Source organism: Pelmatolapia mariae, linkage group LG10_11, assembly GCF_036321145.2.
Source record: "Pelmatolapia mariae isolate MD_Pm_ZW linkage group LG10_11, Pm_UMD_F_2, whole genome shotgun sequence".
Taxonomy (NCBI): domain Eukaryota; kingdom Metazoa; phylum Chordata; class Actinopteri; order Cichliformes; family Cichlidae; genus Pelmatolapia; species Pelmatolapia mariae.
The window spans coordinates 44,705,036-44,731,940 of record NC_086236.1 but is presented as its reverse complement, the minus strand read 5'-3'; the positions used below and the strand labels follow the sequence as shown (position 1 = coordinate 44,731,940).

The following is a 26,905-nucleotide window of genomic DNA, read 5'->3' as shown; positions in this document are numbered from 1 at the left end:
AGATGATGCTTATTTGGTAAATTATGGTCTTTATCAGAGATAAAAAGAATAATCAGGCAGGATATGCTTTAGGGTGTGCCTGCTTTGTATGAGTGTAGTCTTAAATTTCCAGTTTTAAAACTGCACGATTGTGACAGTGGAAGGCTTCAGGGCTTCAAAATGAGACTTCATGAACTTATGGCTACATCTTCCACGTTCTATATAAAGTGTATTATGAGTGTTGCATTTATTTCATTTTGAAATATGTTGTTGTAAAACAGTTATGTTGTCTGACAGCGTATTGCAAGAAGATATTCACATATGTTCCAGTACCATATTCATACTAATTACATTAAGTTCTTATCACAGTATTACATGTTGTTTGTTGCCAATTGAAAATGAACATATTTGTCTTGTGCTAATAGCAGACAGTGTTTGTATCTGTCTTTGAATGAAACTCTAAAATTATGCCTTTTCTGTTACCAGTCTCTTACACTTATTCTCTCTCGTCTCAGGTGTTCACTAAGAAGTTGTACCAACCAAAAATGATTTAGCTGTTTTCCATCTGTGGCCACTTAATCTAATTCCTTTGTGCAACTAATAAAAATAAAAATATTTAGCTTGTACACAGCCTAAAGTGAGTCCTTAAGATTGAATCAGTGCACACCTCCAGCTTAAAAATGATTATTAATGAAGCCAACAATTACTCATCCCATTCTAATTGGTTATAGCTTTATTAAATGCAGGTTGGTGATGTGCTTCTCAACACAATTTACTAGAGAGACTGTAACACAGTACATACCTGAACCCTGATGTGCTTCAAGTTGATGCACAGTAACATAAGACTGTATGGAACTAGGACTAACCTTTTTTTCCCCTACATGTATTATAAAGACAAAGCCCCAGCATCCTTATTAGCACCACAGTCCTGTTGTCTGTTGCTTAGTAACCGATGGCAGCTTAGCTTCAGAGTGTTGGACATTTCTGCATAATGTTCAGTTTGGTTTCGTTATTGTATGAGAATCTAGAGAGTGAAAGTATGGGAGAGGAGCGTTAGGCAGAGAGGTCAGGGGACAGATTGAGATTTGAATGTGAGCTGGAGGTGAAGCTATTATAGCATGACAGCGCAGATATATTCTGCCAAGTCATGATTCTCGCCTCGCTCCATCCGTCTGGAACGCAGCTCACATCAAATCCTCTTCATTCATCACTGCTGCTCTGTGCTCAGTGCTGACAAACGTGTAAAGCAGTGAATGTGATTAGCATGATTAGAAATTCATTTTTGTGTGTTCAGAATTAAAATGGGACTTTTATTCAGTTAAATCGGGACTTTTGGAGTAATCAGCATCCTCTCTTTGGTAGTACTGTTATCTGTCGTTTTATCTTCCTTTGTTTCTTAATTTATTTTTCTTTATTCTGGTGTACAGTAACTCTGAAATGTTAAAGTAGTTTCAAGTTATCCATGCATGAAAAATCATCTTCTGTCAAGTACTGAATGGGATGCTGAGAAAAATGGCTTTAAAATGTGCTAATTTTGTGGTTTTGGCCACAGACAAGTTTTAGATCATCTCTACCCCATGTACAGCTGAGTGCTGTAGTTAGAATTATTCAGGATGTAAGTCACTGAGTCGTTTTCACAAATTTATCAAAGTAAGACTTTTTTTCTCTCTCTCTCTTTCTTTTCGCAGACATTTCCAGAATATCATACTATGCCGGTGAGTACAGTTTTAATTGTTTTCAATATTATGTCTATTTTCTATCAACTAATGATAGGAATTAAAAAACTATTGAGTTTAGTTGAGTTTAGTAATCAATTCTGAGATTGAGTTTTACTTGGGAAAGTTAAAAGAAATTGTAATATCAAGGTATTGTCTAATTTCCTAGATGTGTATTTTTTAAATACATACTCATGTTCTATCAAAAAAAGTAATATCTTGAGACCTTTCTTTATTAACTTTCTAGCTTTTTATTTCGCAAACTGGTGAGCAAATTAGTGTTTGTCGCCCTGCTCAGCTGTGATGTTACATATGCTGCTGGAAAAACTATGACATGATTTGTAAATTACTCCAAACATCTTTTTCTGTTCTGTAGAAGATATTTTCATACTGGTGTATGTTGGTAAAGATTCACCATCATTTGGCCAAAATATATCAGCAGGCTTTATTTTAAACATTGCTTAAATCATATAAAACTTTTAAAGCCAGTATAACAATGCAGGTTAATATGTGAAGTATACAGTACATGAATGGTTATATCAGCTTTATTTTGAATATACTTTCCTTTTGCAACCTTTTTGTTGAATAAAGGTGGATATTGTACAAAGTTTGGTTTAGAGCACTTGTACAGAGTTGCTGTTCTGCTTTTTCCTTTTTATTTTTAAATCAGATGTTATTTGATATTATCCCGGACTTAAACAAGGCCAGTGTTACTGCATCACGGAGCGGTTTGAAGTTGAGTGGAATAATTTTAGAGGTATAGACGAGATATTTTATAGCCCTTAGCACCAGTATCTCTCCATAGCTGTTGCTAGGTAACTGTTGATCCTACTGTATGTCTTCAAGCAGGATGCTGAATATTCAGAGCCGAGAAAGACCAAAACAAAATTTACATTTCTTAACTCTGGGAGTTCTCTAATGCTAAAGTTGAAGTAAGCACAAACCTGTAATCACATGAAGCTTCCTCAGTTTGCCGGAAAATGACAACAATAAACCATCCAGCGTGCAGACTGGCAGAATGTAACCTTTGTGACTGATAATGGCACAGGGTAAACTTCCTCTATAACTCTTTTGGGACACAGTTTCTGTCCTTTAACAGTCGAATAGTGATATGACACAAAAACATCCAGCAGAAAGATCCCGAGTCATTTCTTTGCAGTAGCAGCATTACACTTTCTCCTCTCTGTTTGTACTTAATGCACAGCATGTATCCAGAGCCAATGTACCAGTGTTTTAAATGAAGTTTTAGAAATGCACTCCTCGGCCACTGCATTAGTTACACACACATTGCTAGTACTGGCTTGGACCTCCTTTCGCTTCCAGAATTGGCTTAATTCTTTGTGTAATAGATTCAACAAGGTGCTGGAAACATTCCTCTGAGATTTTGGTTCATAATGACGCAGTGGCTGCAGATATCTATGATGTGAATATCCCATTCCAGTACATCCCAAAGGTACTCTACTGGCTTAAGATCTGGGGACTGTGGTGGCCAGTGAACTTATGTTATGGAGAAATCAGTTTGAGATGATTTGAGCTTTGTGATGTGATGTCTTAATCTGAGGAAGCAGCCATCAGAAGATGGGTACACTGTGGTCATAAAGGGATGGACATGGTCAACAGCAATCCTCAGGTCGGATGTGGTTTTTAAACATTGCTCAGTTGGTGCGACAACCATTACTGTGCACCACAACCAGCAGCCTGAACCATTGATATGCAGCAGGATGGATCCGTGCTTTCGTTTTGGGATGTCAAATTTTTACCTAGCCGTCTGAATATTGCATCAAAAATCATCAGTTCAGGCAATTTTTTTCCATTATTCTGTTATTTAATTTGGTGAGCGAGAGTGAATTGTAGCTTCAGTTTCCTGTTCTTAGCTGATACGAGTGGCATTCGATGTGGGCTTCCGCTTCCATCCTGGTGCTCAGTTTGAACTTCAGTAGCCTCTGTTGACATTACATTAATTAAGAGTCTTAATCAGGTATACCTAATAAAGTGGCGGTAACTGTGATGGTCTGAAAAGTGGGAACACGTATGTCAAAAAGACAAAATAAGTTTGTGAAATTATTGTAATAATTGTTTTTCTGAATATTAAACACAAAAAGTTACTTTTTTTGATATATTTGCAGAATTAACTAACAAAAATTTTGTGCTATTCTATTTAGTTTGTTTTCTATTCAATAAAAAAAGTAAAGTAGACATCCTAGCATTTAAACACGTTTCCTGTGTGACTGGGCATACTCGGTGAGTAATTGCTTGCAGCGCTTAGCCACTAGAAGCTTAGCTGTAAAGCGTTCACAACATCTTGTGCGCTGTCACATTAGAGGGATTGAATGTTGGAGTGCTCTGCTGCCAGCGAAGCTCGCAGGCTGCAGGAGCAGGAGCAGGTGAAATATGTGTGGAGAGGAGGAGAGCGTGGACAGAGGGCAGTATAGACCTGCTGAGGGCTGCAGAGTCAAAAGGGGGAGGGATGGTGTAGAGAAATGTAGACAAACAAATGTCGTAAGTGGTAGGAGAGTGGAATGTGTGTTTTCAGTGGCTAATCACTAATCTTGGTAAAACCGTGGGTGGGTGTGTGTGTGACAGGTTTGTGTGTTCATATGAATTCCTGTTTATTAAAGTCACCGGGTCCTTTTTAGCATTCTGTCCAATCAGCTCACCTACTTTCCGCTGCATCAAGTCTCATTTACAATGTTTATATCTATCTTTCTTCCTGCTTCTCTTCCGTGTGCCCCCCCCCCCCCCCGCCTTACACACACGCACACTTCTGCAAACACACCAACATCCCCCTCCCCTCCATGGTTGTGCCTGTTAGCAATCCGAGCAGCTTTTTCGCAGCGTGGTCGCAGCAGCTTAAACCTAAAACACAGCAGAGGAGAAACACTTGGCTCACAGACGCGCACTCTCACTTTTTGCTGACACTCACATGCAGTCACTTTGATTTCATATTTCCTATGCATTTCGCTCTCTCTCTCTCTCTCTCTCTCTCTCAGACGCGCACACACAGACATATGGGAACTCTAATACACCCTTTTTGGCTTACACTCAGTCTGATCTTCATGCTTTTCGGTGCACTCATTTTGAGTCCTTAAAGATTTTGCTGGATGAGCAGTCTGTGTGTGCGCGTGCGTGTGTTTGGGTGTATGTGTGTATGTGTGAGAGGTTGGAAGTTATGTTGTAGCTGCTCTCGCTTCTCTTCTGCCGCCACAGAAGAAAGACTAAGCAACACGCCGCTGCCTGACTTCGAAATGGATTTACAGCATCAAACCTGCTCTTGCTAAATATTTTTTCCTTTTTGTAGTCCTGCTTCCATCCTGCTCTTTTTTTTTTTTCTTTTCTTCATTCACTTGTGTCCCGCTCTAGCGTCAGATACCTGCTCTGACCTGGTTAACTCCTGCTGGCTCTGAGCATTGTGGGAAAGCTTTGGAGGACGTGAGGCTCAGATTCTCCCTCAGGTTTCTCTGCTTCTCTTTCATCATTCCGCTTGCTTTATTTCTTCTCTTTTTCCCCCCATCTCAAAATTTTCTTTTTCCACTCATCTTTAATTCTAACTGTATCTCATTTTTCTATTTTTTATTTCTTTAAGCTTTGTGTCTTTGCTCTTTCTTTATCCCCCTTGCTTCAGTCACTCTTATTTTCCTCTCCCTCACTAGGCTCATTTTCTGTGCCCTACATTTTTGTCTTTTTCACTGATGCCTGTTTCTCTGGTCTCCTTGCTGTGATCTGCGTTGCCATCCCCTCTGGACAGCATTGTGGATTTACAGAACAGAACTACTACCTTCCTTTGGAAAATGATCGCTTGATGTGATTTTATGGAGTCCTACATATCCAGTGAAGGCTGTCACTTTTATTTTGTATCCTGGAAATTTGACGTGTAATGCCAAACCCCGGTGGCTGAAGATTTATGGCTGCAGGAAAGAAACCTTTGAGTTTATTATCAAGGATTGATATATTGGATCACTAACTCCCTACCGATGACCTGAATTTGATATTTTGTGGGGATTTATTGGCCTGCAGGATGGCCTAATAGGGAAGGAAATCATCAGTCATGAGTATCTTTTTCTGGAAGCTTCCACTGAAGTGTCCTTGAGCAAATTACTGAATTATCTCTACCCTCAGAGGCTCAGTCTCCTTGGGGTGAAAGAGCTTCCTGACAGAGGATCGTTACATATTACGTTGCAAAATTTTCTGGGTGAAAGGACATGGCCAGAGTCAGACCGGCTGATTACTAAGACCAGGAATCCAAGTTGATGACTCCTGAAGTGGAGTAATGTTTCAAAAAGCTGTGGAGAAATGAGTTGCAGTCTTGTGATTGGAGCTTGGATTTTCTCACCAAATATTAGACATTAAATATTTATAAATTAGATTATTATGCAGAAGAAGCCCTGATGGACCTCTGTGTCAGTATTATTTAAAAGCTATTGGATCTTCTCTATCAGCTGCACTTTTAGCGCAGCATTGTCTAATGTAGTGACTGCTACAGCATAGACAGCAAGCCAGCCAGTGTTTTCTCTGTTTGATGTGTCGTCAGTACAAAAGATATTTGACACTCTTTATTTCCTCCTATTAGTTTATTTCCTTTACTGGCATTACTTTCAATTCTGGGATGCTAATTGATTTTTTTTTTTATTACGATTTATTTTTTTTACAATCAATAAGCTTTTTACCAAAAAGACTCCAGTCACCAGCACAACAAATTCCCACTGTTTTTCACATCTTATTGATTTTTTTTTAAAACAGGTGTCTTCAGATTTATCTACCTGGAATTTTTTTTTTAATTGTTGCATAAAGCCCAATGAGGAACTGCCCCTAGTCATAGGCTCTATGCTGTTTTTGGGGCCCAGTAGTTTTGTCTGGGCCCCGTGGCCACACCTGGAATTGCTCCCCCTACAGTACAAATGGAGAGCAGCGGCTGCATCCCTCTCTGCTGGACCAAGGGGGGGTGCATTTATGCACAGCACCCCTTACCAAGTAGGTATTAAGAAGCATCAGTAGAGAAATTGGAGATATATACTATGCATTGTCTAGTTAGTACTTTCTGCTGTTTATTTCACTTAATTCTCGCTCTTTATGAATATAATATTAAATCCATAATAATTGGTGATGCAGTATCAACTATTCTTGAATGCAGTGCACTGTTCTTTCATTAGGTGCATATGTGGTAAATGATTGTGTTTGCCAGTGGATATAGGTATCCTGAACAAGATGAATTGTACTTTTCATCACACTGAGCTTTGGGTGTTTTCACATTATGCTACAGACATAATGATCTGTACTGTTTCTGTTTGCTGTCAGAATTTGTTACACGTCAGGTCCAGTTGCAACAATGGCTGAACTTAACTTAGTTAGTTGCCAACGCTGTCTAATGAGAGTATTTACAGCACTTGAGTCAAACCTCGGTTGCTGTATTTGTACTTGCAAGACACAACAAGTTGCTCCTGATGCACTGATTGGAGTGTGAGTGTTAGATAGAAACAGATTAAAAAAACGTGCTTATGTGAGACATGTTGTATAAAGTGCTTTGAGTGTTAAAGTAGTATATATGGTTGCTTTTTTTGTCAGTATTAAACTGTTGAAATATTTGCAACTAATGTTTAGCCTTCACACGTCTGCTCCTCAGTCTAATATAGATTATGCGTATCCTTGGAAGTAGCGAGAGAAATACGTGGAGAGGGGGGGAAGCAGAGGAAATTGAAGATGAGAGAAAGATGAGAGGGAGGAAGGAGGAGAGGTGGTTCAATAGGACAGGAGGATCAAATGGACTTGTGAAGGCAGTGGCTAAAAGGTCTGTAAGTATGAGAGAAGGGAGAAGGGATGTGTTTAAGAGGATGAGAAGGAAAGAGTAGATGAAGAGTGAAAGCATGGGGAAAGAAGCTTTTGGGAGTTTTGATACATGAGAAATGGAAGTAAATGGAAAAAAAATATGAAATTTTCAGAAAGATAGGCTTGATGTGAGAGATGTGAACAACTGAGGAGGAAGAAAAGAGAAAGGCAATGGTACAGAGATGGCGATGGCAAGCCTCTGCTGCCAAGCCTCTGCTTCCCCAGGGTTGTGCTAACCCCAGTAACCCAGATACCCGTTAGAAAAGGAGATAAACCGTCCTCCAGCTGCTGCTGCTGTGGGACTGAGCTCAACTCCAGCCTTCTGTGGTTCAACAGGCTTACTGTCAGTCAGTGGAGCCCCACTGAGAGCGCGGGCGGTGGGTCTGGAAGCTGCCCGCACCCCTCCTGGCTGTCTACTTGGCCTAGTTGATTTGATTCATGTCTTCACGCTTGTGTGTGTGTGGGAGGGCTTGCATGTGGGAATTTAGTGCAATTGCACTGAGCAGAGATTGGTGGAAATGAGAGATGATGTCATTTACCTCATGTTGTGTAGGGCACATATTTTAAAACGGTTATTGTGTGTGTGTGTGTGTGTGTGTGTGTGTGTGTGTGTTAATATAATTATTGTAACAATACATTATAGTATTTTTTTTCCAACCTATATGCGTTATATACATGTCTTCTCATACTAATTTCCTAGTTACATGTGATGTAAGAGTATGAGGATCATAAAGTGGCTGTATGTGTGCACTGAAATGAAGGTATGCTTACTTCTCTAACAGGATTTAGCAAAGCTGTATGTAGTATTTAGGTTATCGGTGCATGTAGGTGATTTTTGCTCCTGTGTTTTATGTGTGTTACGATGCTCGAACACTTAATATCTAATCCGATTACCGACTGACCGAGTGAAAGCAGCAGACCGCAGACTTTGGTTTGTGATTCTGTAGCTAAAATGCTGCAGTTGCTTACATGTAAAAATAAGTTGCAGTCAAAATAATGCCCCCAATACATTTTTTAACATGTCCCTCTGAGACAAGCCACGAAAGCTGGAGCTAGTGCTGTTAAAACAACTGAAGATATGCTGGGCATCTGCATCGCAACTCTTTCTGCGCTCACAGTCTGTACAGGGGTTTGCACTAAGAGAGTTTTTAGTGTATATTTACCACCACTAAAAATACAAAAGACATTGCTTTGCTCGCCCAGTTACACAACCAAAGGGGAAAGAAAAAACCCCAGCAAACCATTCTAACGTAATTTCAGTCAGTGAACATGCACAGTAAACTAAACGGAGAAGATGCATATGCCAAAAGCATTTCATAAGCAATGTCAGCAAATGGTTTGTCATACCTGTACTTTAAAGTGCAGGGTTGATACTTTACAAGGAATGGTTCAGAAAGCCTGGAATTTTGAAGCATCAAGCAGAGCTGGTTTGCATATATCTCCTTATGAAACTTGAAATTTCAGCTGCTGTCAGAGTAACAGTGGAGGGATAATAAAGGTTCTTTGCTGCAAAACCTCACTAATATATTTATTATGTGCAACGAAATGTTTTACCTTTAACTTATTTATCTGGATTTCATCAAATAAATTCAGCAGTTATTGAAAAGAAGGTGGTATTATTAATGGGATTATTGAGGATTGTGACAGGCCCCGTAATACTCCTAATACCAGAAGTAAAATTATAATTGGATGATGACAGTAAGAGGGGCATTTATAATCTGATCTACTAATCTACTTTATTCGTGCCTTGAGGCTTTGTTGGTTGACCATTTTACACTTACCTATATGCATTACAAGTACACCATGAGCATTTTCGCTATTCAGAATATAACCTCGTACAGCATGATGTAATCTAGGTAGCATATCAGTTTTGGGACTTCTTTGGTCACTGAAAGGTTGATTTTAATACCACCAATATGGAAAGAATGTGTGCAAAAGAAAATACAGCAATCTTCTGAGCGAACAGAGGTTATCCTTGAGCAAATAAACCCCCTATCATTGAAAAACAATTTTTAAAAAACACAAATTTTAACACAAAAAAAGCCAATTTTCTTTAGCTGTGGTAAACCTTGGATTCACAGTGAGGGAAGAATAAATGTTTCTATCCAGCTGCAGGCCAAACAGGTTAAAAGTGCTGAAACGACTTGTATCTCCATCATTCAGTCTCCATAAGTCTGTCTCTGCTTCGGTTCTTATCGATAGGAAATAATCTGCCTGTGATCCAGCATCTGGTAGATGTTAATGATACAGATCACTTTCACATTTTGTCAAAGATTACACTTTAAATACTGGAAATGAGCCGTGAAGTAATTTTGATTCGCACCACTTGTGCCTAATTTGTTGCCACATGATAGCCAGAAATCACAGTCAGCTGAAAGCAGTCCTTGCAGTGGTGATGACTCGACAAAACCCTGCGGGGATGTCCAGGAAGTGAGAGTGTGACACAGGAAGCATCGGGGGGTGGGGGTGTCATGCGCAAAAATGCAGTCGAACGAGAAACAAATCAGCAACTAATAAAAAAGGATATTGGGTGAAAGAAGAGTGAGAGACAATAACTTGTTTACATTTGTTTATTAGACAAGCCAGCATTTTTATTGTAGCCTGGTTTATTACTGTGTCTGCCTCCTTTTGATAGTAAAGTTTATTATTGTGCTCATATTGTCATTTTGAATTTGGAAACGGGAAATCTGCATTGTACTTGTGATATTCTGTGATTTATATATTGGTATCAGGGCAGCTATTGTTATCTTTGGATAAATCTATAATTAAAATCCTTGATCACAGCAGGTAAACATCTTTTTTCTAATGTTTGTCACTTTCTACTTTGTGAGGTATGGCACTTAAGGAAAAATTATGGTTACTGTCAGGATCGTGATCATGTAGAATGAGCTGTCAATGCTGAGATATTGAAACTCAAATTGGTGCACCGCTACTTTAGAAAGCTTCTGTAAAATGAGCCACAGCCATTTTAGCTGGCACCAGTTTTTCCAGAACAGTTTAATTATACTCATATAGCTTTTAGATTTTGGGAAACACCACAGTGGAGACAGCAGCTTAGCATAGACTCCATCTATGCTACGCTGCAGGTGGGACTGAATGACCAACCCACTTGCTGATAGTCAGTCTAAAAGCTGTCTGCCTGGTTGATTTTGCAGTTGTCCTCTTTAGTTGCCTAATTTCCCCCTGGTTGAGAATTTTTTTGTAGAAATGTTTATGTGAAGAACTGTGACTTCATTAGCTCCAACTCTAAATCCAAATTCCAAAGTTTCCTTGTCATTTAATGTGTGCAGTGCTTTCTTCATTCATATGATAACCGACTTCGTTTTAAATCAGAATACCAGTTGATTTGAGTACCGGGTCCTTACTGTGTTGCTGTCTTCTTTTCAGAATATGATGGCCAGTTAGCCCTAGCAGGAGCATCCGAGTCAGGCATGGCATCGTCTTCCTACTTGGAACCCAACCTCAACCACTCATCTGCGGGTGGTTGCGGGGTTAAAGCCCGGTCTGGAATGCCCGGTGTACCCAGCACCAGTGGCTCTGCTGGAGGTCTAGAGAGACCCCCGGGCTCCATGGACCGCGTTCTTAAGATCTTCCATTACTTTGAGACAAACAGCGAACCATGTACATGGGCTAGCAATATCAGGCACGGAGATGCTACAGACGTCAGGGTAACGTGCACACGTTTCTTACCTGCATAGTTCGGTATTGTTGTTATTTCCCTGATTTTCGCTTTTCTTTTTCTTCATCCAACCATTTGTTTCCACAGGGTGTAATCCAGAAGATAGCAGAGATCCACAAACTGCGCTGTGTTGCCTCTTTAGGTCTCCGTCTAACCCACTTGCGCTCGGACGCTCTCCATTGGTTACACCCTGATTTGGGTGTGTCTCATGTGAGGGAGAAATATGAAAAACAGCACCCGCAAGAAGAGTGGAGGTAAAACTATAAGATTCTGTGTTTTGTGCTTAGCTCCCACTGCTCATTTCTACTATTCCTAATAGCATATGGTCACCTGCTCACTCACTGAGGATGGTGCTCAGATGGTGCTGCATGGTGGATCAATATCTAAGGCTACGTTCACACTACAGGCGAAAGCGCATCAAATCCAACTTTTTTGACTCTATGCGACCCATATCCGATCATGGTATGACAGTGTGAACGGCACAAATCCGATATTTTCAAATCCGACCTGGGTCACTTTCGTATGTGGTACTGAATCCAATACATATCTGATGTTTTAGAAAGCGACTGCTGTCTGAATGGTCATGTCGCATTAAATCTGTCTTTTACGTCACTGACACAAGACAGATGCCAATTATTAGCGCCGGAGAAGACATCAGGAACGCTTCCTGGCCATCCAGTGAAACTGTTGGGAAGACGGCGTTGGAGAAACGTGAACATTTTATTTGTACTGTATAATCTGCAGATTCTGACAGAAATCTGCAACTATCCTTTGAAGCACCGCTCCTCTCTAAAACAGCAATAAGGATAATTATTAGGCCATATGTAAAGAACAAAATAACTTTATAACTTAAAGCAAAATTGGGAAACGTAAAGTCCGAAACAAGTCTTTATATTAAGGGCCATCAGTCAAACAATACTGTTTGGTCTGAGTCTAAACAGAGCGCGTTGTGTGTGACGTCTTTTTTTGCGCATGCGGACCGCTTTGAGGCTTCAGACTAGAGCGCGTTTGCTGTCACATTTTATTTGTAGTGTGAACAAGCAGACAAAAAATTCGGATTTGATCAAAAAATCGGAATTGAGCATTAAGACCTGCAGTGTGAACGTAGCCTAACAGTACTTTTCTTCAATCATATTTCCATGAACACCACTGGCTGAAATGGAGCTTCAAACCATGACAGAGCTTTAAACATGTTTCACTGATTGGCTGTAAACAGTCACTGTTATACCTCAAAATTTTTTAAGGGCAAACTGCACACCGTGCTAAGATATGCAGAGTTTGTTAGCAACGTAACTGCTTGAATCCGTTCCAGTTTCTATTCAGCAGCTCTGCTCAGAGCAGTGTGATGACACATTTCTAAGTTACCCCAAGCATATTTTTTTCTGCATAATGTTTAGTATTTATCTATCCATATTGTACAGCCTGTACAGTGACTCCAATATACCTGTGATTGACCAGTACTGGCCAGTAATGTCAGTCTTGCATGAGGATAGATTGATCAATGGATACCTAAAGTAGCACCAGTACTCACTTGTGGTTGAAAGTATCTCTGTTGTTTAAGCTTGTCTATAAATATGCATAGGTTTAATAAGTAGCTACCTTCCTTCTTTAATGTTGTGATAATGTCAGAAACCAAAGTAAAATGACACCACCTTGTCTCTGACAAGAGTTATTGCAATAACCAGCTGCAACTGACTGCTGCAAACACATGGGCTCCATTAAATCACTTAATGGTTTCAATAAACTAGGCACTGCACCTTCAAATCGCTATTTAAACTACTTATACAAGCAGTAAAAAAAGGAAAAACTTAACTTAAATTGGGCTGTTAAAGGTGAATTCGTTGCATGCAGTGAGGATATGTTTTTGGCACTCTTGGTTTCCTAGTATTATATTAAAATTAATAAAGTCTTATTCTTCTCATTTATTTGATGCACCTGCCTAACATTTTGGTCTCTGTGTTGCTGCTTATTTGAAGGCATCTCTGTCCAATTATAGCCTGGATTCAAACTGTGCTGGTGCTGGGTGGATGATGTTGATATTGTTACTAAATCTCCTTAAGATTCAGTCCTTTGTCCTGCTGTGATGTGTTACACCCACTCATTAAATTTAAATGAATTCAACAAGAACGAGTTGTTCGCACTGCTGACATACAGCAGAGGAGCTCCGCCAGTTGTTGCAGTTCTGCCTTGGAGGGCGGCAGAGCTGCAAGCCCACAGGAGTTTCTGCTGCCGAGCTATTGTTAGAACAGCAGCAGTGGCCCAGGGGATGAACCGACTATCTCACTCCTTTCTCACTCCCTGTGCGATTTATCTCATTCTCTCTCTTACATTCAGTCACTGTTCACTCTCATCCTTCACATCCTTCCCCTCTTTTCTATTAAACACACCATTTTATCTCCTCTGTCATTCCCTTTTTGTTATAGAACAATCATGTTTTATTCATTCAGTCCTCAGCCTTGATTTTCTTTGCTACCTAACCACAGTCCTGTAACATCAGAGCAGTTTGGAGCTCATTACTCTCCTGACCCACTTCTCTCCCCTGTAGTCACTGCAATATGTCACTCATTAGATAATATATCACTATAAACAATGATGGCCCATCTGGGTGCTTCTGTGACATAGCTATTGGCAAGTGTAACTGCAGGAAGCTCATTATTCTTTATGGTCTTACAAGTCCACGAGACATAATGTAGTGAGTACAGAAGGCTACATATTTCAAATTTGAGACTCAGTTTTAAGCACATGTTGGCAAACAGCCATCCTGTTGAAGTGACGGAGACTGAGAAAAGCAAGCAAGCTACCAGATGCGTCAGTGCTGCTTTGTCACTGACATATACTTTAACCTCTCCATCTTCACAGAAAGCAGAATTTCTAATTCAAATAGCTCTATCATCAGGCAATACTCAAGTTCATTTTGATGGCATAAAACATAATGCAAAATACTATATATATTTTTTTTAGATATGTCTGCATTATCCCTGAAAAAAGCTGTAATTTTTCTCTTGAAATATCTTCAGATTCTTTGAAAGTCAGTTGATGAATATAACAGTTGTAATTAATTTCACCTTAAGGTTCATTGTTTATCGGTTAGTAAAACCACAGCAGTTTCCAAGTCAACAGATATTAGTCAATTAGAGACAAACCCCTGTAAAATTGCTAGGCTCAATCTGTCACATCAGATGTCATGTGACATGTTAAGTTCTTCATTTTTAAAATTTTAAACTGTATGCTTTGAAATCAATGTCTTTTTAATCAAGTAATATCACTTTAATGATCCTGTAGTTTGTCCAGACCAACGGAGTCAGCTTTTTAAAATTAAGATTGTTGCTGTGCCAGATTTTTTTTTTTTTTAAAGTGTTCGTTTGTGTGTGTGAGCTTATTCCTTCTGTTTTTAGTCGTCAGGCAACTATTGAGCTTGGATACTGCACATTTTTGATTATGAGTTTTTGTATGTGTGCAGGTTTATTTGTGTGCGTGTGTGTGTGTGTGTGTGTGTGTGTGTGTGTGTGTGTGTGTGTGTGTGTGTGTGTGTGTATTTCGTTATTTGGTAACATTGTTGCTGTCTTTCTCAGGTATGAGTTGCGGATACGGTACTTTCCTAAAGGTTATCTCAGCCATTTTTCTGAAGACAAACCTTCTCTCAACTACCTCTATCACCAGGTGAGGCCACACAACAGGATACTGAATGAAAGAAAACTAGTCTGCTGACTTCTGTCATTTATTGTCTTCTGTATGATTGCCTCATTTCTGCTATGTCCAAATGAGGCAGACATGCCTTTAAATCATTTAAAAAGATGCCCGGCGTATCTAATATGTATGCTGTTATTAGACATTTCCAGTCCTTAGCTCATTATATTTATTAAAAATCTGCTGCCACACCATGTGTCTCTTCAGGTAAAGAGTGATTACATGCAACACATAGCTGACCAGGTGGATCAAGATGTTGCACTGAAACTGGGCTGTTTGGAAATAAGGTGAGAACGCGCTCATCAGACACACACACAGAGATTACAGGTGTTTTGGTATATGATACACTTCAAACCACAATGAACTTGAGTGTGTCACGTGTGTTTGCTAAATCTGTCTAAATCCCATATATAGAAGTTGTCCTGAATACTTGAGGCTAGTTGTTGATCCTGTTCATATGTTAATCTTTTCTGTGAATTATATAGGCGGTTCTTCAGAGAGATGCCAGGCAACGCCCTGGATAAGAAATCAAACTACGAGCTACTAGAGTAAGATTGTGTTATGTCATGTCATGCTGTCTTGAGTGTATGCTTCCAAAATTTTGTTTATTGTGAGGTAAATTAGTCCAAAGAAAAATGTTGTGGCACTATTCTTTCATTTCAGGAAAGATGTTGGTTTGAGAAGGTTTTTCCCCAAAAGCCTCCTTGACTCCCTTAAGGTGAGATTAAACTAGTATAATTATCTAAACCCACTTAGTGACTAACTGTCTACCCACTTCCTGGTAACAATGGTGTCAAAGCACAAATTGCATCTGACTCCTGCTTTGTGTATCGGCTGAGTTAGAGCTGACAGGCTGTTTGGCTGACTGGCAGGGAAACAAACCCGATGACTGAAAGGACATTTGGCTAAATGTCTGATCAATCAGATTGTCTGGAATTAAGTTAAACTTCCTGTTGTCACTCACAGTGGGGTCTGTCAGTTGTGTGCTGTGCTTTTCTTGGCTTGTTCTCAGCTGTTTCCCAGAAAGCCCTTACTCTTTTAAGTGTTTTGTCCTTCCCCTTTTCTCTCTCTCTATCAGCCGAAGGCTCTTCGTAAGCAGATCCAGCAGACCTTTAAGCAGTTTGCTAACCTCAATGATGAACAGAGCATCCACAAGTTCTTTGAGATACTTTCTCCCATCTACCGCTTCGACAAGGAGTGCTTCAAATGCGCTTTAGGGGTAGGACTCTCGGTACATTGAGATAATGTTACATGTAAAGATCAATAATGACATGTTTTTAATGTATTAGCCATACACTGAAATATAGCCAAAGTCATGAGGTGGGAGGCTAGAGCTTCTTTATCATGCACAGGGTAGTGTCCACTTTCACAGTTACTTATTTCAGGTTTTGTAGAGTCAGTATTTCTTCTTATTACTTTATTTTATGCAGCAGTTACTTTAACTTCAAACCTAACTCTGTTATAAATGCCATTAGACATCAAAAACAGAGGAGTATATTAGAGTTTTTGTAAAATTTGTGTAAGTAGATGATGTGGTGAAATATGAGCTATGTGTCAAAATTTACATTTCTGCACTGTGTCTCTCCTCCCCCTCTAGTCTAGCTGGGTAATATCAGTAGAGTTAGCTATCGGACCAGAGGAAGGAATCAGCTACCTCACAGATAAGGGCTCAACGGTGAGTGTACACACAGACAACTCACCACAGAAAGTTAGCATTACTTCTGTATTTCTCTTTAGAAGGCTTCCAGCACTTCTGTGTACTGCTGTATGCCTTAGGTGTAAGGTCACAGTAACAGTTCACCATACTGCCCTCTACTGGTTTGCCTCTTCTTTTTTTTTTCTCATCTCCTCACTTGTCCAAGTTAGAATAGGTCTGAAAAGACAGTTAGATTGGAAAAAGCTAGGAAACAGCATGCAGATCACAGTTGGATTAGGAAAACAGAACAGTTTTCAGCATTGGGTTAAGTATCTTGCTCAAGGACATGATTATGGTAGCTGGGGAATTGATCCACCAACCTTCCAGTTGATAGATGACTTGCTCTACCTCTATCTGTAATAACATTACTAACTGTTATTGGCAGTAAGTAAAAATATAGGCAGTCATTGAAGAATATATAACTAATGAAAATGTATTTTTAAAAAGCACCAATCTGAGACAACAAGTGAAAATTTTAACTTTAATATGTTTTTTTTTTTTAATCATAAATGATCAACTTCACATTTTAAGCAAAAAGTTTATTTACACTTCTTTTGCTTTAATAACTTGATGCTTTCTGGCTAATGTGGATTCAAGTTCTTCCAATTCTAGTATTTTAAGAAGTTCTTGTCTCTCTCAGAACCCCTTAAATTAGTAATGGGGTTGAGGTCACACGCTGAAAATGTCTGCTTGTTTTGAAACCAGAAGGTTTAGCATATCTCTGAGGAATGGAGTGCCGCTTCGGCCTGTTCACAGGGTGGTCAGTAAAACACCCTCAAACTTGGAATCACCAAAGTTTGCTAAGGATTTTGACACTCTGTGGTGTTCTTCTCTATATTTTTGTTTGCTTTAGCACCAAGGTCTTTATAGTTAACTAAAACTAAACTAAAAACTAAAACTAGCATTCTAGTTAACAAAGATAAAAAAAACAAAATTAAACTTTTTGTTATTACAACTTGTCTTGAGCCTTAATTCAAATGTTTATTGAGACTTTGGATGTTTACAATTATCAAAAATTTATGTCTTTTTATTTTAATACCTATACTGATATTCCTAAATCCTGCTTCTGGTGTATTCCATTCCATCCAACAGTGAAACAAAAACTAAACTAAACAAACAAGCCCACTCGGGAAATCAACTGAAACTAAACTACAGACAGAAAGTCAAAGCTTAATAAAAATAGTAACCAATTAGAAAATACACAACTATAATAACTCTGTTCAGCACATCCTTACTACACCATGCCTTCACGTAAGTAGGCCTACGCTGTGCAGCTAAAGTGAGGTACTGCAGTCATGTCAAACTTTTGATTATTGATTAAATACTGTAGGAGTTTTTGCAATGCCAAACCAAGCGTTTGTTGTGTTTCCCCTCCTGAGAAACAGTTTATAGACCTGAACTCGTGCAGATGAGATGAGTACCAGATAATCTTCTTTCTGCACTACTCTTCTGACTGGAGTCTTGCATTTTTTTAAATATTTTAAAGGCAGTGTCTGTTATGAAGTTGCTTTTCTATCTGTCAGTGAACCAAGCTTGATGTATTGATCTTCTGATGTTGTGGTCACTTTGTCTGTACTTTGGATACAGCTGATAAAGTTTCTGTAAAGCGTTTTAGAGTGCTGTGCACAGCCTCCTTAGAGACCTTCTGTCTAGACATGGTTTGACGCTAAGAAAGCTCCTCTTTGCTTAGTGCAGCAGTCATATTTCTGATGCTTTCACTTAGTTCACATCCCATGTGTTTCACTGATGCTGTGCTTCGTAGTAAGCAATGTTGGAAACTTGAGGTAGACAGTACAATCCAGTGCTGCAAGCTGACTGACATCCATTTTCATTTTTGCTTGAAACGTTACAGGATATAATGCAGAATAATTTCTTATAATTCTTATGCTTTAAATATCTAAAGATTCTTTTTGACTATTTCCAGATGTATTTAATGACTGTGACTCTGCCTTTGTCTCTGCAGCCCACACACTTAGCTAACTTTAATCAGGTGCAGTCCATCCAGTACTCTGCTTTGGAAGAGAAGGACAGGAAAGGCATGCTGCAGCTGAACGTGGCCGGAGCTCCTGAGGTAAAAACACACACCCTGTATACTCGTCATCTGGCTCTCTGTGTGTGTTACAATGTGAAATATAACCTATTGCTGTTTAAATTTGAGTTACACCTATTTGTATGTGTTTCCTCTCAAACATGTGGCTCATGTACATTCTCATTGAAAATGCATATAATGCAAAGTCTCTGTGCCAATAAGTGGATGTTGTTTTCCTGCTTGTGTTGGCTGCTGATGAAATCACACTTGTCACAGAGATTATTTCCATCCAGCTGATGAATGCTAATGTCACTGTTTACTTTATAAAATGGACTGTGTATAGAATTACTTAAACATAATAGTTCAAGTTATATTAAAACGCATGAAAAACTAGGTGAGCTGCAGGAAAAGGAGAGGAGCCTGAGTTTCATATTGACTGTGTGTTTGCAGCAGGCTTACAGAAAACATATCACTGTGTGTGTGTGTGTGTGTGTGTGTGTGTGTGTGTTCCTGTCTAGCTATCTTTGTGAGGACCGAAATCTGCATTCTACTATACTTGTGAGAACCAGCAGTCACTTGTGAGGACACACAACCCGGTCCTCACATTTTTGAAGGCATTAAAAGGCATTTTTGAGGCTCAAAATGTGGTTTTAGTGTCAGGGTTACAATTAGGTTATGGTTAGGTTTAGGGTCAGGGTTAGGGTTAGGCATTCATTTTTAATGGTTAAGGTTAGGGTAAGGGGCTAGGGAAACCATTATGTCAATGAGGGTCCTCACTAAGATAGCTGAACGGGGGTGTGTGTGTGTGTGTGTGTGTGTGTGTGTGTGTGTGTGTGTGTGCACACGCACTAATAGGAGGCCTTATTCCTAATAAAGCCCTCGTTGTGTCACTGTGAAGCAGCTCTCTGTCCCGTTCTTACACTAATCCTTCTGTGGGTGTGTGTGTATAGCCCCTCACTGTCACTACAGCATTGCTGACTACGGCAGAAAACATGGCCGACTTGATTGACGGTTACTGTCGGCTCGTCTCCTCAGTTACTCACTCCTTCATCGTCAGGGTCCACAAAGGTAGGACGTTTAGCTGTGCAGATTTTATATTATAGTCTAATGTTTCACTTTTTTGTTGTTGTTGTTTGTTTGGGTTTTGTTTGTTTGTTTTTTTAGCTTTGTAGCGGTGAGATTGTGCAAAGATGATGATTGTGGTCATGTTTCTATTGTTTCTATCCTAACAGTAGCTTAAAACAAAAAAGCAAACACTGTAAATAGTACCGCATTGAAATCGCTGTCAAGTCATCTCTCAGACTGAGGTGGAGTCTTGATTGTGACTAGTGAGGCTTTATGCTTGTCGCTTTGATTAACCAGATGGTGTCTGGCTAGTGTTTCCTAAAAATAGCTATGGCTACAAAGAAATTGTGAAATCGTAGCTCTAGCATGAAGTCAGTCTGCTCTGTGACCAATTAAATTGTGGATTTTGTCTCTGCAGAGGGAGACAGAGCTCTGCCATCTATACCAAAGTAAGTCTGCTAATTTGTTTTATGCTCGTTCAGGGCTGTGTTAAGTGAAAACAAGCTATCTTCTTCCTTCTTTTACCAGTGGAGCCTGTTATCTTTTCTTTGATTGATTGAGTGGTTATTATGGGTGTCACACATTTTGTTATGACTCTGAAACTAAAGTGACCATAAGCATGTCTCATATCCATGAATTCTTGAATTGCTTATAAGGTAAATATAATATTCTCTGTAAACTTTAGAAACTTTTTTGGTTTTTAATGGTTGACACATTTGAAGAAGCACACATGACAGGATGTGGGAGGATTCTCCGTTTCCCTCGTTGCGCCGCTGTCTTCGTAGCTGCAAATAGCGGCTCATTCTGTCTTAAGACAATGTGAGCCAAATCCCCAAAATAATTCTCTTCTCTCTGGTCCAGAGTTTCAAATCATGAGAAGCGGATGGAAAAGCGGATGGACGGAGTACGAACTCGAGCAGTTTGCGTCTCAGGTATAAACCCCCCGTCGTGTTTCCTCTTGCTAGCCAGTCCATTTCTCCTCTGTCACTGTGCTTCTCTGTCCTCTGCTCTAAATGTCATGAATGACAGTGACGGCTAAGAGTTAGATAAAGGGTTCACAGATATGTGTGCGAGTGCTGTTTCCACATAAAGCCTCATCTGTGTGCGCAGTGAAGAGTCCTTGTCTGGCCAGATGTCTTCGTGGAGAGCTTTAGTCACTGTCACTCTGTCTCTGCTCAGGCTGTCGACTGACTTCAGATTCATTCACGTGTACTTAAAATGACATTTTAAAAAAGACCTTTTAAAACCATTAACGGTAAAACTAATGCTTCTCTCCATGTTTCTCCCCCGGTGTTTGTGTTTCATGCTGCTTGTGGCTTCTGCAGGTCACATTAGTGGCGATGGTAAACTACATTTTCTTTAAACCTCCTTCATTAGTAACAGTGGAATTCCTGCTCTGTATCTTCATTAAGGCTGCCGTATGTGTGGAGAATATCGCTCTAACTCTCTCTGTCCCTGCTCGACTCTGTATTAGTTCTCTCCATGACTAAACCTGTTTTTCTTCAGCTTGTTTTTCTGGAAAGAAAGAATATTTCCATCCCTCCCCTTTCCTCTCCTCTCTCTCCCTCTCTATTGTTCCGTGTCACTCCTTGTGTGAGGCCACACTGTAGTACACGAACGTTTCAGTTGTTGTGCATGTGTTTGGAGTCGGGTATGGTGACGGGCTTTTGGCAAGGTAGTGGTGTTTCTCTTAATGTTGCAAATTGCAGTCTTTGTCTCGGTGAAGGTGTGCTCACTGGACTCAGTTATTTAGTGATGTTGGAAGGTCTTAGACATGGTGGCATGTTATACAGTTAAATCACTGATACAGAGAACTTTGTAGTGATTTTTAGATGTGAGCTTGTCATCAGCTCGGAACTTGTTGATTTGTTCTTGGCTCTTTTTCTCATCCTGATTTTTCTTTGCTCTGCAGAAACAGACGACTATGCTGAGATCATAGACGAGGAGGACACCTACACCATGCCTTCGAGTAAGTAGACATACGCTGATACACACACCCATAAATGTTGTGGGCAGCTAAAGTGACAAGTGGAGAGGCAGTGATAGCTGTTTGTGTCTGCGCTACCAGTGGACCGTGTCAGACTTATATCAGAGGCATTTTATAGAGGGACTTTGTTTACACTCTGTCTACTTCACCGTTTCTTTTTGTTGATTTTATTATAAATGAAGATTAAAAGCCATTAACAGGCATGTTGTCTGAGTGTGGTGGCATTTTAGATGAATTTTGGAGTTAAATTTGGATGAGATTAGATTCAGGAATCTCTTTACTGTAACACACGTTCACTTGTGAAAATCTTTGTATTTTATTTAATTTGTCTTGGTATACGGTACTGTGCAAAAGTCTTGAGCCACCCCTTCATTTGTATATACTGTAATTTGAAACTGGAAAATGGGAGCGGTGATTTATTGAAACATGCATACATGGAAATACAAGTTTTCAGATGGTGCTGCATGGTGAAAAAGAATCTAGCAATACTGGGTGCTAATGTAGTTCATGATGACCATATATTCTGCAAGGCTGAATACAGGATTCTTCCTCGTCTTCTCTGTCTGCTTTCCTGTCTACTCTTCACTACTACACTATCTAGAAAAAAAAATCAACAGTAATTCACATTTGGATTCATCGCTCCATCAGACCTGTTGTCACGGATTTTCAGTCAATTTTCTGAGTAATTTGGCATACCTCACCCTTATCTCTGTTTCCCTTAAGAATCTTTAAAGCCATCCTTCCACTGACACCATTTCTCATGAGGCTTCAACTCAAGGGTCTCATGGATCTCTGAGGTTCTTTGCTTGCTTTCTTAAAAAACTGCTCATCAGCTGCATATGCTTAGGCCACTTCTTTTGTCCTCCACTTGTCCAGTTTCCTCAAATTTTTTGAAGTCACACTGCACACCATGTCAATATATGCGAAGTTTCTGGCTAACAGCTCTCTTTTTTTTTTATACCTCTCAAACTGTGTTATCGTTGTCATATTTGACGGATTCAACTAATAAAATGGGAACAAATTTTGTGTTTTTGTAATAGATCAAGTCGTCTTTTTGTGTAAACACAACACTGGCTCATCCCTTTAGTTGGGTGCCTTTTTATGCTTGAATCATTCATAGGTCCGACCTTCAAAAAGCCTGGAGAACTTATGCCCACAGTTTAATAATATAAAATAAAGTAAATAAAAAATAAATAAATCACCCAGACAAGAAAGTCTGGATCATTGGAAGCACAATGTAAAGAAAAAATGGGTAGCTCAAGACGTTTGCACAATATATTATTCTTAAATAGCTTACCTAGCACCTGAAATTAAATCAAGTCACCTTGCAGACCTGATGTAAAGATTTCTTTGTTTGACATAAATTTAAAGCATGAATTTGAGTGCACTTAGATATGTTCCAAGAGGTTTTTGATCTGGTCAGACTCCTGTGTGAATGATCACATTTTCCGTGGTCACATGCAGTAATATTATTTAAAAGGGGGAAGCCACTTTGACCATATTCTGTGTGTATTTTTACACTCGCAGTCTATATTTATTTTCACGAGTTGCCACAAAATTTGGCAAGAGCCGCAGCTTCCTCAGATTCTTTTGACGTATTTTGCACGCGTTGTCTGCATTTTTAGTGAACATTTACAAATGACTGATTCCTCCCGTGATAGCGCTCAGTGTGAAAGGCTGGTAATATTTTTAGTATGAGACATCAGCGTAGGCGTTTGTCTGGCCTTGTGTGTTATACATGGAGGCTGAACAGTTCTTTGCATTAATTAAAACATTGCTGAATAAATAAGAAATGTATATGAAGAGGTTCTGCTGTGCTGCTGTTGCTGTTGTGCGATGCCTGTGAACCAGGCTTAAGACTCATGTTAAGCTGAATTCGATGCTGTGTGGCTGTGGTGAATAGGCAGCATAAGAAGGCAGAGTAGACGGGCAGTATCAGCTTAATGTGGGATGGGAAGATGGAGTGTATTTTCTTTTTAAGCTGTTTTGACAAATTGCCTGTTCAAGCTGCCATAAAATGTTGCCTGAGTATCGTAAGCACTCGTTCCATGTAAGCAGAATGCCGCTGAATCCCAACATGGCTTTGCTTTTTGATCATTCATAAATTATAGTTTTGTAGTTCAGTCTTCTGGACTTACACATGTAAACACAGAACCAAAGAAATAACTACAGCAGCAATGCTTTTTACTAATCTCAAAAAGCATTGAAACATTCATTTGCATCAGAACTGCAAATGGCTTATTCAGCTTTTTTTGTTTTTTTTCCCCAAAAAGGTCAAGTTCAGCTGTTTATGTTGGTACTTGGGTAGTTTGAGTGTGCTAATAAGTATTTTGGTTGTGTTAACGGCAGGTTTCCAAGCAGTTCACTATTTGGCTAGCAAGTTGCTTGCTTTGTAACTTGCACCTTTCTAATATAGCTAGTGATGGCATGTGCTGTGGGCTTTTAGGACGTGTATGCTATATCACAGCATTTATTTCTAGCCAGTGTTGCTTTAATTATCCACCAAGATCTTGTACTGACGATGGAAGAGTCGGACTGGCTTTCTCCAGCACATCCCAAAGACTGTTATCAGGGTTTAGGCTCGCTCTTTCCCACTTTGATCCCAGTGAATCCTGACATTGTCAGGTCGTTCAGTAGATCCAGCTAACCTCATTGTTTGGGCACATAATGTTGCAGAGCCTACACCTGACCAACTGAAGCAGCCCAAGATCATAACAGTGTGCCCACAGACTGTTATAGTAAGCAAAACAATGACATGATTGATGGATCACTTCATCTGTCTCTCTTTTTACCTTGATGCACCCGTCACTCTGGAACAGGTTAAACCTGGACTTATTAGATCACATGACCTTTTTTCATTACTCCAGAGTCCAGTCTTTTTGCTCTCTACCAAACTGAAGCCTTTTTTCAAATTAGCTTCACTGGCAAATCACTACCCTTGAGTTCTCTTCACGTTGTGCGTGTGGAAATGCTCTTACTTTCACTTTTAAACATCATTCAAGATTTTTTTTTTCTGACCACATTCCTCTGGTGATGTTTCACAGCTGTCCTTCAGGTCTTAATATGTTGAACAGTTCTTAACCCAGTTTTAGTAGTTTTAATAATCTGCTTGAAGCAGGCAAGGAGCTTGACCCTGAAACTGAGTAACAGTTTTTCAAAGACCCTGGGATGTTTTTTCTGATATGGTTTCTTAAGACATTAAAAGCTACTCAGTTAAGGTTAAATAGAGTTAAATAACCTGTCGACCACCAAAACGTGTGAATCACTGCAGCAGTTATACAGTGGAAGGTTTTTATCTATTTGTCTTACCTATTAGTTATTTAATGTGATAACACTGTTTCTGACCTACAGTAGCCCTAATCCATCAGCATCACTGTTACACTCACTCACTGCAGCTGTTAAAGTAACACTGACCTAATTAGTAGAGACTCCAGTAACAATATGTGGCTCTCTGTACTCACAGCTAGCTATTTCTGTCTCTTATCACTAACCCATTTTCCCAGAATACTATGGACTAGACCAAGGTAATGATTGAAAAAGTACCATACCTCTGGTTGTACTGTGATGGCACTTTGACTTGGTGGTTGTTGTGACCCTTTTACGTTTGCTTGTGACTGAAAAAAAAAATCAGAGTTTCTGTCTGTACCTCTACCCTGTTGATTTGATCCCCCTCCTCCCCTCACCACCAAACACCCCTCTGCTCATGTGTGATGTGCTGTGACTTTCTGCTAAACTGGTGGTAGCTTCAGAAGTGAGACAACCCAAATGGACTTGGATCTTGTTTTTGTCTGTGTTTAAAAGGTGGAACAAATTGAGAATGAGCTTAGGTTACTCTGCAGAAAAATCAATAATAATATAAACAGTCGACCGCTGTTAAAACACTATTCACTGCTCAGAGTAACAGAAACATGGCAGGCGTTCAGAAATATTTTTGTAACCAGGCAAGTTGATTCAGAGCATCCTCCTTATTACAATTTTTGCCTGGAGGAGTAAGTGCAGTGAGAGGGACGGCTTTAAATAGATGCATACATTTATACACTGGAACATTTTAAACCCAGACTACTAATAAACAGGATAGTCTTACTGCATTATTTAACACTGGATTTTTAAAAGCGTCAGCCACACGGGTGACATTTAGAGGCAGAGAACAGAGCAAAGGCAATAATTAGGGTTCCCTTTTGTTACTGTATCATGCAGCCTGTTTCCACATTGAGGCCATCGCTGCTACGTTTTACTACCCAGCAACTTTTGTCTCTAAAAGTCGCCCATGTGCTTGAACAGCAGTGATTGTCATAAAAGTCCAGAGAATATTGTAAAGTGACCTTTATGGCTTCACGTGTGCTTTATTCATAAGCTTATTACATGGACAAAGTCAGGTCAGCAGTGTCATGAGCAAACTTCAGCTTTCAACAGCCTGCATCTCACAGACCAACCTAAAACAAAATATTTGAAAAACTCATTTTTACTAACCACGTTGGACAGAAAACACAAAGAATATTGAGCTGCTACAGTTCCAGTGATCTGTGTCCCGAGCAAAAGCAACAGGTTTTCTGTTAGCCTATGAGCCTTTTGAGAGTTTTTACCATATACCACCTGACTTTATCCATATTACATTTGAATCAACATAGAAATTCATGCTCATTGTAATTGGCTCCTGTTTGTCTGTGTTACATGGCATGTCTGGCTGTGGTTTGCTGATGCTCTTGTTGCATGCTGTTGATGGTGAGCTTGTTTATAAATTCAAGCTTGTCAGAGTAGGTCAGACTTTTTGAAATATTGCATCTGACAGAATTCAATTTATTTCCATGGTGCGGTCTGAAAGTAACCTCAAACATGCACATTTAAGCTGTTTAACTTACAGATTTTTTAGACAGGCTGTAAATACTATAAAGTGCTCTGACAAGCTTGGTTAATGCAAGCCCAGTGTGTGGACATTAATCTGTGTATGTTTTGATCTGAAGGTTCACTGTGTTCATTTTCATCTGTGTGTGTGTGTTCGTGTTTATTTTGTGCATCCAGCGCGGGACTATGAGATTCAGCGGGATCGTATCGAGTTGGGACGCTGCATAGGCGAGGGTCAGTTCGGAGACGTCCACCAAGGAATTTACATCAGTCCGGTACGTTTGTTGTCTTTGCTCTCTCGCGCTCTCTCTGCACACTCACTTTCAAGAGAGGCTAAACTGATTCAGTCATATCACAGTAACGACACACAGCACAGTCAAAGCAGTTGTACCAGAGAACCATAAAG

At 39.7% G+C, this 26,905-nt stretch overlaps 1 protein-coding gene across 6 annotated transcripts in view; it reads left to right on the top strand.

Annotated features, from left to right (window-relative positions):
- The window catches only part of LOC134637093 (focal adhesion kinase 1-like), a 63,911-nt gene that overhangs the window by 8,907 nt on the left and 28,099 nt on the right, over positions 1-26,905 (top strand). The window contains exons 2-18 of one of the 6 annotated variants that reach the window (XM_063487433.1): positions 1,668-1,694; positions 10,902-11,182; positions 11,281-11,447; positions 14,766-14,853; positions 15,088-15,167; positions 15,366-15,428; positions 15,544-15,598; positions 15,959-16,099; positions 16,478-16,555; positions 18,540-18,647; positions 19,556-19,673; positions 20,089-20,119; positions 20,532-20,602; positions 20,996-21,013; positions 21,583-21,639; positions 25,161-25,181; positions 26,677-26,774. In XM_063487433.1, the coding sequence (XP_063343503.1) occupies positions 10,946-11,182; positions 11,281-11,447; positions 14,766-14,853; positions 15,088-15,167; positions 15,366-15,428; positions 15,544-15,598; positions 15,959-16,099; positions 16,478-16,555; positions 18,540-18,647; positions 19,556-19,673; positions 20,089-20,119; positions 20,532-20,602; positions 20,996-21,013; positions 21,583-21,639; positions 25,161-25,181; positions 26,677-26,774 (1,431 nt within the window). In that variant the 5' untranslated portion in view covers positions 1,668-1,694; positions 10,902-10,945. Of the gene's footprint in view, positions 1-1,667; positions 1,695-6,565; positions 6,663-10,901; positions 11,183-11,280; positions 11,448-14,765; positions 14,854-15,087; positions 15,168-15,365; positions 15,429-15,543; positions 15,599-15,958; positions 16,100-16,477; positions 16,556-18,539; positions 18,648-19,555; positions 19,674-20,088; positions 20,120-20,531; positions 20,603-20,995; positions 21,014-21,582; positions 21,640-25,160; positions 25,182-26,676; positions 26,775-26,905 lie in introns of those variants that run through there. The other 5 variants (XM_063487429.1, XM_063487434.1, XM_063487430.1 and 2 more) reach the window with 5 other exon arrangements.